This window comes from Polypterus senegalus, chromosome 3 (assembly GCF_016835505.1).
Source record: "Polypterus senegalus isolate Bchr_013 chromosome 3, ASM1683550v1, whole genome shotgun sequence".
In the NCBI taxonomy this organism is placed as follows: domain Eukaryota; kingdom Metazoa; phylum Chordata; class Cladistia; order Polypteriformes; family Polypteridae; genus Polypterus; species Polypterus senegalus.
The window spans coordinates 111,279,839-111,292,487 of record NC_053156.1 but is presented as its reverse complement, the minus strand read 5'-3'; the positions used below and the strand labels follow the sequence as shown (position 1 = coordinate 111,292,487).

General features: G+C 37.3%; 1 protein-coding gene across 1 annotated transcript in view; it reads left to right on the top strand.

Annotated features, from left to right (window-relative positions):
- The window catches only part of mthfd1l (methylenetetrahydrofolate dehydrogenase (NADP+ dependent) 1 like), a 400,198-nt gene that overhangs the window by 28,192 nt on the left and 359,357 nt on the right, over positions 1-12,649 (top strand). Inside the window, exons 5-6 of the mRNA XM_039747812.1 lie at positions 1,704-1,828; positions 6,946-7,046. Coding sequence (XP_039603746.1) covers positions 1,704-1,828; positions 6,946-7,046 — 226 coding nt within the window. The remainder of the gene's footprint in view (positions 1-1,703; positions 1,829-6,945; positions 7,047-12,649) is intronic.

Genomic DNA, 12,649 nt, shown 5'->3' with positions numbered 1-12,649 from the left:
AGCTTTCCAATTTATATCGACTAAAGAAGGGATTTAAAAGAAATTGTTTGGGGAGGGTATGGGCTGGATGTGGAATTGGAAGAGGATTTTTTTCTCACAATGTCACAATCGAAGTGTGTTTGTCTGATCTGTCAATCTATCATTGCTATGCTATCATTGCTTTCCAAAGAAGGAAAATGTGGAAAGGCACTTTCAAACTGTTCATAAAAACTACAAAACTGACTTCCTTCCAAAAAACGTTCTGAGAAAGAGAAAGGAGAGGGAACTAAAATCTCAGTTAATCGGACAGCCGTCATTTTTCACTCGGCTGAATTCAAAAGCTCCTTGACTGCATTATTCGGCTCTACTTATTTATGGGAGTCAGCCTATTCCCACATGATGATTATTAAATCCAAATACTGTAGTGACCATAAATGTATTGAATTGTTATTGTGCCATAAAGGTTATTCAGTTATGCAAGGTATGACAACATACATTTTATGTATAAAGTATACTCAGTATAAATATATAGCATGTTTAATGTAGGTAGATCATTTTGACCAGGTCATTTTAAAAGTAGCTCGCAAGCCGAAAAAGTGTGGGCACCCCAATCTACAGTAACAAGACCCTGAATCACTTAAGCATTTCCAAGTAGGTTAGTTCTCCCTTACTTGCCTTTAGATGACTTGCAGGATTTTCAAGGAAGGAACAATAAATTTGGACAGGAGATATTTAATCTGACCCATACTGCTACACTCTGCTATGGACCACACAAGTGCATTCAGGGGATCACACTCAAATCATTCGTAAATGTCAGACATGCCATCTGTATGCTCCTAATTGTTTACTCTTTAAATATTCTGGCCTTTTACTAATTTATACTGTCTAAACCTTCAAGTCTGACTTGAGATTCTGTCCTTTGAAAGGAGGTGAGAAGTTAAACATCTTGCATTCTTCTGCCCACCTTAAATGCATTTAACTTAATGCTAAGAATGCAAATAGATACTCTTGTTCTGTGAATATAGTGACAGCAACAGTGTTCCCTGAAAACATATCTTAAATGGAAATGTCCAATCAAATACCCGGTCAAGGACAAATCATTAGTATACTATTCCACTGTATGGATGGAATTTGCATTAGCTCTGGTAAATTGCAGTTTGTTCTTTAGCTGGAGTATCCTTTACAGCACCACAGATAAAGCTTCACTGAGAAAACTATAAAATTGTGACTTACAAAGGTAAATTGTATAGAAATATGTTTATGCCAAGTTTTATAAATCAGATTTTTTTGGCATATGCATATTTTCACACTGAATTTGTGATACAGCAGCATTAATGATGTTTTATGTCACCCTTTTATAATACGTTAGAGCAAATAATCCACTGATTGATTAAGGGTGCTGTTTTTCTTCACTTCTACCAAATGGTTTTGTATTATTTTTTAATTGTCAAATAAAATATAATCACAAAAGTATGTTTCTTAACATTATCCTAATGAGCTTTATTAATACACCACATTTTAAAATGGATTTTTGAAAATGTTTGTAGAAATATTAGAAAATAATCATAACCTGCTTTACACTTTCTTTATTTTACTTTAAAGATTCTCATTTAGGTACCTTTAATTGATTTAATTTTTAATTAATATTTAATTTGCACAATAGTGAAAATACAGTATATTTTCAACTAAATTCTAAATATAGAATTTTAATTGTCTCTTTTAAGATTGTGGATGAGATTATAAAATTGAATGAAGACTCTAGTGTTCATGGCATATTTCTACACCTTCCATCAGTCTTTCAGACCAGCAGGGTACTCAACTCTGTTAAAAAAGAAAAGGATGTTGATGGGTGAGTTTTCTCTTTGATCAGTCTAATTTCTTTTATGTAATTTCTTCTGTGATTAATTTGTTGTTTATATTTTTCTGTACTGCCTTGGTGGTTTTAAAATGCCCCTCAAGGATATTAAATATTTTGCTCCTTTTTCTCATCTTCGTGGACCACCTTTCCTGGTCAGCGTCAGGACGAAAGCAAGCCTGGCAGGTCAGAGAGAACCATGACCTCTGACTTGGAGGTGCTGATCCTCATCCGTGCTGCCACTTCGTACACAACAGCAAATTTCTCAGGTCTGTGCCAAAGGTCACATTCAGAAGAGGCCAAAAAGACAACATCATTTGCATAAAGCAACATCCTACCCCTACGCCTCCCCAGCTGGACACCCTCCCATCCTTGACTGTGCCTTAATATACTGTTAATGAAAACCAAAAACAAATAAATAACACAGCCTTGACAGAGTCCGACATCCACAATGAATAAATTTAACTTAATGCCTAGTGTTCTGACACAGCTCTTAATCTGTTCGTATAGGGTCCAAATACATGCAAGTGTGACTGTGTTACCCCCATATTCCTGCAGCAATCCCCACATTGTTCCTCTTGTATATTAGGTTGTTATTGGCCAGAGTCTCCCCTTCAGCACCCTGGCATAGGCCTTGCCTGGAATCCTGAGGAGTATGGTCCCTCTATAGTTGAGACCTCCAGCCTGCCAGCCCAAGTGTCAATTACTTGCCTTTTATACAACATTGAATAGACACATTAACTATTCTATCCCAACAATGTCCAGTGCTTTCTGTTCCTCTGGTTAGATCTCATCCAACTGAGCAGCCTTACCAGCATGCAGATCTCAAACCATTGTGACATTGACAACAATGATGGGATCCCTCCACTGAACATGTCCAGCACTGTATTCGTACACACCACTATTAAAGTTGAAGCCGAGTCCGCTCATTTGCATTATTTAGTGGGTATCTGCAAAACTGGACACTTGCACATCTTTGGATTAATTTGCAGTTAGGTCAAGGTTCAGTATTGAATTATATAAAATCCTCTATCATCATTACAGTTTTATTTAAATCATGTTATGTAAATATATTATAACTTGCACTTTTTACTTATGTGGGAATTCTTCTGTTGAATTTAAGTTGCCCTGAAAAGAGAGTTGACAACAAAAGTTTCTAGTTTCTTGTATTATCAAAAAGTTAATTTAATTAGCAAAGTTATGAGTGTCTAGAAATCCGTAAATCTGTATTGTTGTCCACATTCCGCGTTGAGGTGGGATTACATCAAGGATTGGTTGTGAGCCCTTTCTTATTTGCAATGGTGATGGACAGGTTGAAAGATGAGATTAGACAGGAGTCCCCTTGGACCTTGTTGTTTGCTGATAACATTGTGATCTGTAGCAATCGTATGGAGCAGGTTGCGGAGACTCTGGAGAGGTGTAGGTATGCTCTAGAGAGAACAGGAATGAAGGTCAGTAGGAACAAGACAGAATACATATGTGTGAATGAGAGGAGGGTCAGTGGAATAGTGAGGATACAAGAAGTAGAGCTGGCGAAGGTGGATGAGCTTAAATACTTGGGATCAATAGTACAGAGTAACAAGGTTTGTAGAAGAGAGGTGAAAAAGCTAGTGCAGGCAGGGTGGAATGGGTGGAGAAGAGGGTCAGGAGTAATTTGTGACAGAAGGTTATCAGCAAGAGTGAAAGGGAAGATCTACAGGACAGTAGAGAGACCAGCTTTTTATATGTGCTGCAGACGGTGGCACTGACCAAAAAGCAGGAGACAGAGCTGGAGGTGGCAGAGTTAAAGATGCTAAGATTTGCATTGGGTGTGATGAGGATGGACTGGATTAGAAATGAGTACGGTAGAGGGTTAGCTCAGGTTAGACGGTTGGGAGACAAAGTCAGAAAGGCAAGATTGTGTTGGTTTGGACATGTACAGAGAAGAGATACCGGATATATTGGGAGAAGGATGTTAACGATAGAGCTGCCAGGCAAGAGGAAAAGAGGAAGGCCTAAGAGAAGGTTTATGGATGTGGTGTGAGAGGACATGCAGGTGATGGGTGTGACAGAGTAAGATGTAGAGGACAGGAAGATGATCTGCTGTGGCAACCCCTAAAGGGAGCAGCCGAAAGAAGGAGAAGATGATGAGTGACTAGAGATGTTAATTAAATTCACCAGATTTATGTCGTCTGCAGGCAAAAACTGAAGCAGGTCAGGGTGAGAAAATGGTGATGTTCTCCTCTTAGTATCAAAAATAGTAATTAAATGTCTTATGTTCCTTCTATTTATATTATTAAAATTTGATACCTACTAGCAACACTGTTTCTTGAAAATGGGTTTCCATTTAACAAAACATAATATGAGACTTTCGGATCATAACCAAGCCAAAAATAGTGTCATTTATGAAGAAGATGCATTTGAACTTTAATAAGAAAATGTTGCTGATAACAAGTTTAAGTGCATTGTGAAATTCTTCAATGAAACCCACAAACTAGTGACAGTAGTGTTATCAACAAGAGGGAAAAAAGAAATGGATGCAACATCCTACATTGAACTAAACATATAAATATAAGAATCAATCATGCAGTTTTCAGCATCAGTGGCTGCTCAGTAACCTTATGACCTGTCAATTAAAACTAACTCTGAATCTGCTACTGGTAATGGTCCTGCATCATCCGCCAGAATGAATGCAGAAGAGAACAGCGACTGAGCAGGAAGGCGCAGTAAACAATGCTATTTATGTTTCTAAGGCAGCATTTGTCATATATGTTCTGAAAAGAGGACAGGTTAATGCTAGTTATAGTCTCACAGCAGTGCTGTGTGGTCCTGAGCCAAGAAAATGTCATACCCGAATATTATGCAGCCTGAGGAGTATAGACTTCACTGTGCAGCCGTAGAAGTTGGTAAGCATAGACTAAGGTTTCTGCACTTTCCTTAGACATCTAAGGAAGTAAAGGCACTAATGAGCCTTCTTGATTACACCAAAGATATTTTATATTCACATCAGGTCGTCAGTGATGGTCATTCCAAGAAATGACTCTACTGATCCAATCCACCATATTTCATCTGGTTCATATGGAAGTGTGGTCTGTCTCCTACTTTCTGAGTTTAGAACCAGTATCTTGGATTTGTTGATAATTAAGGGTAAAGTTGTTCTGGTGCCCAGTGTTGCAAGACATGTCTCTTCTCTTTAAGTTGTCTCAGTATTCTTGATTCAGGGCTATGATGGCAGTGTCTATAGCAAACATACTGATGAAGCTGTGTTTGGCCACAAAGCATTAGGTAAACAAGTACTACAGTGGGGTGTTCAACACTCATGTTGAGGATCATTAACTCCTTTATGTAAGAGCTATATAGTGTTTAATTACATTTAAACTGTAAGGCCGGAGTTATACTTCACGCGACGCGACGCATGCTGCAGAGGACGCTCCTGCTACGCAAGCGTTGTAGTGTTTATACTTGCGCTCATACTTTACGTAAATCTGGAGGAATCCACCAGGTGGCAGTGCGAGATATTATCACGGTGAGAACATGTTCGGCTTCTCTGTGTTGTGAATTGCCTAAAACACCTATTAAATTCCGATAACACCTTACCGCAATATCTCTGAAAAGGATGTTTATTGATTAAATCCATAAATCCAGGGATGTGTCCATTCCAGGAAGCATTGGGCACGAGTGAGAAACAATCCCTTGACGAGGCCTCAGCTCATCGCAAGGTGAATACAAGCACACACATACACTAGCGTCATTTTAGCGGCACCAAATCCCCAAATCTGCGTATCTTTGGAAGGAAAGCGGAGCACAGTGTGGAATACAAGCAGGAAATATCAGCAACGTAAATCCCTGCGAGACAGCAGTGCTATAGCTCCGCCACCGTGACACCCCATGTGTGTAATTATTCCCCCATGTGTGTTTTTATTAACAGTATTCATTATTTAAACGAAATTATATGTAAAATGTAACATACACATTTTAATGCATTTCATCATGAAAGTGATTTAAGTATAAATCTAAAGATTCTAAATGTGCAGAGAGTTGGAATATCATACATTTAATTTGTTCTGTTTGGCGAGCTATTGCCATTTTCCGCTGCTGAAGCAAAATGCCGACATACAGATGCATTCATGGTGCTTTTATATTCAAGCGTCGCATATTCCCGATCGTAATGACACGATACATTTTAAAAGTCTCACTTACCATCTTTTGTGCCATCTATTTTTTATTGTTTTACTTTACCTGCTGTCAGGTCCAAGAAGCTCGTAACGATTAAAAACTGGGATAACGTTTACGACGGTCTGCTTTAATGATAAAGTAAACTGCGAGGTTAAAGTGGACATTTCGAGATTAAAGCCGAAATTTCCACTTTAATCACAAAATACACGTTTTCACCGTGTCCTTTATTTTTTTCTCAGTGGCTCAAATATAACGCTATACATTATGTTGCTGTTGTTAAGTTGCAAAAATTAAAAAATAAAAAAGACATATAAATGACACGATACATTTTAAAAGTGTCACATACCATCTTTTGTGCCGTCTATTTTTTTTTTTTTTTGCAACTTCACATCGGCAACATAATGTATAGCGCTGTATTTGAGCCATTCATCAAACAGCAAAGTGCGCACATCGATCCCCGAAGGATCTCCATAGAGGCTTGCTGTCACAGGTACTGTAGATAGTAAACAGAGACTCTGACGTCACGTTACGACTTTTAGCACACTGCGCCCCCCGACTTTTTGCTGGTACTGCAACTCGCGCACGCGTCGCGTTAATTTCTGAGGACCTGCTCAGAGGATGCGTGAAATGAACGCTAGGAATGCGTGGCAGCCATGATGCGGGCGCGTACGCGTTCTGAGCGTGAAGTATAAATGAGCCTTAATACTGATGATTGTGACGATAGCCACTGCTGAAAGTGATAAAAATGATCAGCCATGGGCTTACAAATCTAATTTATAGATACTTTTTAAAAGGAACAGTTTAGCTGTTTTTAACTTGTTGCTGTGTATCAGGGGGGCTTAGTCCTTAATTGGGAGGGCCACAATGGCTATAGGGTTTTGGCATGTAATTTAATTTAGTGCAAAAATATTTAAAGTTTTATAATATTCACTCAACTTTATTTTTTTTTTCCACAGTGTATCTGATGTTAATTTTGGAAGGCTTGTACGTGGGGATATGAATAAATGCTTTGTCCCTCCAATAGCAAGTGCAGTATTGGAGCTGTTAACTAAAAGTGGTGAGTACTTGTTATGAAAGCTGAAAACCAATAGTCTTTTCAATTAAGACCTTTCCACACTTAAACGTACTGGATAGGTAGGTTGGACACAGAATCACACTGCATTTTACAGAAGCAAAACTGGTGGAAATTTATTACTACAGAGTTTAGAAATAAAGTTTGATGATTCCAGATAATCAATTAACCTTTACTTCTCCTTTGGAAGTTACTATGTTAAGGATGTTTTAAAAAGATATTTTTTCTAGAATTGACAGAAGATATTCAGATCAATATAACTAGTATTGTAGTATGTAAAATTGACTAATGCTGTGATGGAAGCTATTGAAAATGTTTAGTGAACATGGGCTGTCTAGTGCTGTTTTTCTAGCCCCTTGTTACCCTGAACTGGATTAGACATCTTTGAAAGTGTGTTATTTTAGTGAACATAGGGTGACATGATGACACAGTGATTAGTATTGGTGTCTCACAGCTCCAGAGTTCGGTTTTAAAATCATGAACTGGGCATTATGTTTGAGGAGTTTTGGCATTATCTCTGTATCAGAATGAGTTTTCCTATGCATAGTCATGTTTTTCTGTCAATTCCCAAATATATACAGGTTAGGTTAATTGGAAGTGTGTGAATGATAAGAGTAGGCACAAGTATTAACAGCATTAGACTGACACCCCCTGTAATGCTGAATCTGATTTTGTAATTAATGATACCAGGATTCATTGCTTTTCGGTGATGCAGATCTAGATTAATGGATTAAAATATTGATGGATAAATATTCTTGTAAAAATATACCAGGTAAACGAGATAATGCTTTTCAGCCTAGTAAGCAGAAAGTAATCTGTAGCCTTTCACAAATCAAATAATCATAAAATATAAAACATTCATCGAGACAGCTGCAGTGACTTTTGTTGAAGGTAAGGAAAAATGTTATACAAATTTAACAGTCAACTACTCTAGTAAGTTGTTCATAGTAGGCCCTGCACATGAAAAGGCTACAATATTTTGGATGTTTACTTAAATTCATTTGCATATTACATCTAAATACTTACAGAAAAATGTCCATAAACTTAGCAGAAGGAACAAGTCATAGCCAAAGTTTAGCAAAGCTTAAAGCTTAAAAATTTCACCTTTGGCTATGCAGGCAAGCAGCTCCATTTTAAATTAGGCATGTTAATAAAATCAACAGTGTAAATGTCCAATTTGTTATTTATAATGTATTTTATATAATACAACAGTTTTTAAATGGTAAAAGTAATTTTATTATCAAAAATCACTTCCCTATGAATACTATATAATTTTAGTACATTGCATTGACCATGTATGACATTCATTCAGCATTAAACTCAAATAAGCTAAAGGCCAATATTTGGTGTCAGAAGAATAATTTAGGGTACAGTTTTAATAAGTCTTAATTTCCGCAGCATTCTGCAGGTGGATTGATGAACATTTAATCTTTTTTTCTGTGTCAGGTGCTTTGCAGACTGTAACTCTAAACATGTTTCTTGGTTGCCATCTAGTGGTGAAGAGTTATGCAAAAATATCTATATTGTGTGTGTTTAGTATATATGAACTTTGTTTTTCGGAGTTTCCAGAATTTTATACTGTGCATCCGCTTCTGTTAAGAAAAAAACTGGGACCTGTTAAAATGTTACTTAATGTTCCCTATACTAAATGCCCTCTCTGAAGTGGAATTTTGAAGCAAGAATACACTGATATTTATCTTCATCTGTAGATATCATTGTTGAGTATTTTGCACTTTTGTCCGCCGTTGTTTTGAGTGGTAATGTCTTTGCCTCTGTAGTCCATGGCAACTTCTCTTTATCCGTTCTTCCTCATAAAGCATCAATAAAACATAGCAGTCTTCATCACTGAATCCTGCCGAATGTTTCCAAAAATCGGTCCTCTCTCTTATAGTTTAGTATATAGTATATTTTTTTCCATGATTCCCATTATAATGAACAATTGGGTCTGTTTTTAAATGGCCTTTAGCATGTCATAATCTAGGTTAGGAAACAAAAAGTTAGAGAGCAAGTATGAAGAGCACTTAAGGGTAATAAGGACAAATATTAGGTTAGAGAGACTTTTACTTTCCCATTGTAGGACAAAGTGCGCAATACCCATTCTGCTAGGCTTTGGTGGCACACCAGGCCTGTTAAGGTAGCAGATTTAACAGACATCCAACTGCGCAAGACCTCCATTTACAATCCAAACTAAGTGATTGAACTCAAGTTAGTACCAGGATCTGCTTGTTCTTCATTTGAAATCATAGGTGTAAATCAGAGTTGAGTTGACATCTTTACAGAAACCCCTGTGTAGACCTCTTGAGCTTGAAGATGTGAAATGGACTCAAGCCAGACCAAAGACCTATGATTCAAGGAATGAAAACTGTAATGGACAGAATAACTCTCTTTAGAGCAGGCCCTGATTTTGTAACTGGAAACGAGGAGAGGTTCCACCTTCCTTCATAAACTAGCTTCACCCCAATTTCTAGGAACTCATTTTGAAACACTTGATAAACTCTCAAGAGAATTCTAAGTGCACACTCAAGAAACTCTCAGGGAAGCACTCTTCTCTCACATTCTCTAAAATGACCTCCCTATGAAACTTCTCTCAGAAATTAAAAAACTTATGGTCCGCTCCCTCTTTGTAGACCTAAAAGCTGAGATCCAGTCTGCCAAGCAAAGCACCGAGTCTAGTCTGAAGACTACAAAGCAGAGATTACTTCAAGAAGAGAACTTCAGCATTTAACTGCTTGTGCCAGAAAGGGTAATGTTTTCCTTATGAAACTGCAGATGACACTGCAACGATCCTAATTGAGAAAAGCACAGAACACCACAGGCAAAGGATCACGCACTTTAACCCATAGCAGCAGCAAAGTAACAAATGCCACACAACATTAAACATCATCTTTGAAGACTTGGTATTGTAAAACTGTTTATCTATGCAAAGATAAATTGGAACTCTAAATAACCAGTAAACAGTCTCTCTCTTTTATGTTGTATGTTTGCTTGTATAGTCTTTCTGCATCCTGTTTATATATCACTATATACATGCAATTATCATAAGTTTTAATCATTCTCAGCAAATTATATTATTCTTTTTCTTAAAATGAGTGTGCTTCAGTTACCCTGGTAGAGACTTGCTTCCTACAACAAAGAAGGTAAGGTAAATAAAAGATGCAGCCTTACTGAATTATTTACTTAATTACTGGCATTGCCAAAGGCAAAATGGATAATTAACCACATTAAATATCTCCTCATTTCCTACACCATAGAGAAATGTGTTTGCAGCAGGACAAAACCTAGGACATTGTTACACATGGACACCTAAAAATAGGCAGAGAAATAACAAACAACAACCTTTGTTAAAATCAGTACTCACTTTAGTAAGAGTTCTATCACTATGAATAATGCACTCTAACAGTACATAGTAATAATTCAGAAATCTGCAGAATCTTTACAACTAATAGAGTTCAAAATGCTTATAGCTCGGGGATAAATGATTTCTTAAATCTATTCCAGTCCACTTTTGGGAACCGAAATCTGCAGAGTGATGGCAACAAATTAAAGTTCAGAAGCAAAGGATGGCTACTGTCTTAAAGAATCAAATTGCTCTTCTTTCCAAATTAATACAAACTTTTAAACCAATAATGTTGCTGCTAATTTTAATGATACTGTTCTGATAGTGGACTAGTAGAGTAGCAGGTAGAGAATTTAGAGGCCATCAATGTCCTTAGTGTTGTAAGCAATAAATATCCTATACGATCATGTGGAAAAGAAAGTACACCCTCTCTACAATTCTGTGGTTTTATGTATCATGACATAATTAAAAACATCTGGGGCCTCATGTATAACGCCGTGCGTAGAACTTGCACTATAACATGGCGTAAGCACAAAAGCCGAAATGTGCTTACGCACAGAAAAATCCAGATGCAGGAATCTGTGCGTACTCCAACTTCCACGTTCTTCCGTTACATAAATCCCGATCAGCGTGAAAACTAACGCTCGTGCACGCGCATTATGTAACACCCCAAATCCTCCCAGAATTACGCCTATTTGAATATGCAAATCAATATAAATCGCCCTTAAGCGCAGCCTTCTGTGAAAAGACAATGGGAAAAGCACGGGAAAATATACAATTTCAGCGAATACCAAGTGGAGGCAAAGGAAAAACATACTATTTGTTCAAATAAACCATGGTATAATCAACAAAAGGAAGTTGATCGAGTGACATAGCGTGTTGGAGAAACTTGAAAGCTCACATTCACAAAATCGCACAGTGCCGGAAATAAAAAAGAAGTCACATATCAAAGTTGCCGTGAAAAGAAGAGTTGTAAGCCCACTGTCTGAGTGTCATATGAAAGTTTATTAGGGTACAGAGAAAAAAGGCACACGGTGGGGAGAAAGCACGAAATGTCAACTTCAATCTCGACATTTCCACTTTAAACACGTAGTTTATTTTGTCATTTAGTAGAACATTATAAACTTCATCTTAAAATCGTTTAATCAAAGTTTCTCAAATCACATCGTAATTAAAGTAGCACGTTAAATGCTTTGTTTTGTATTTGATCTTCTACTCGTATGTGCTCTATGTGTGTGAATCACTACTTGCTTCTTAAACTGGCTCTCTTCCTCCAACTGGACACAGAGTCCATTACATTTGTGATATTACAGCTCTCTAAATAACTAAAATACTGAGATGTATACGTGATGTCATTTTCATAATGATAGGAGCTAAAGCACATTATTAAACATGTGTTTCATGAGCCTCGTGCTCATGACAAGCATTTATCTTTTGTCAAAATTTGTTGCTGCGTTTTTAGCTGTGTTGTTATTTTCTCTTTCTGTTTTATATTCAATATATATTGGCGTGGCCCCAAGAGTCCTTGCTTTTCTTTCCCCAAGTAACCGATCGCCATACAATCAGCTCTGTAATAGACGTTAAGCCATCTGTAAGCTTAGCGCCGATTCTTCAAAACGTTTAAAGAACATTGAAATATCTTCGTAGTACATGTTTAATTATTCTATCCTTCACGACACTCCCAGTGAAGAATATAGATTATTTAAATGAAGTTAAAGTTTTATGTGTATAATTTAACAAACATATTTTACTGCATTTCACCTTAAAAATGATCATCATATGTAAATACGCGCTTTATAAAGTGACTCAGGTTGTGTAATATTATAACTGTAGTGCAAGTTTACAGTGGGGGGATTGTACTTATAAGTACAAACCGTTCTATAAGGAGCACTTGATTGAGTGCATTTAAAGTTCTTGGGATTAAACTGTTTCTGAACCGCGAGGTCTGTACAGGAAAGGCTTTAAAACGTTTTGCAGTGGCTGAGACAGCGTGTCCTTAAAGCTGTATACCGATAATTCTCTTTCCGATCAGCTGCTGCTCTGATTCACACTCAGATACAGTGATATCAATACTCCGAGTCGTGCAGTGAGAGTAATAAGGAAAAAGATGATCCGCTGTGGCAACTCCTAACGGGAGGAGCTGAAAGAAGAAGAAGAAGAAGAAGTGAGAGTAACAACGCTAAAGCAGTTATGGTATTTGGAATACTATGGCTGTTCCCTGGACCATTATATTGTTACGAGTTAATTACAA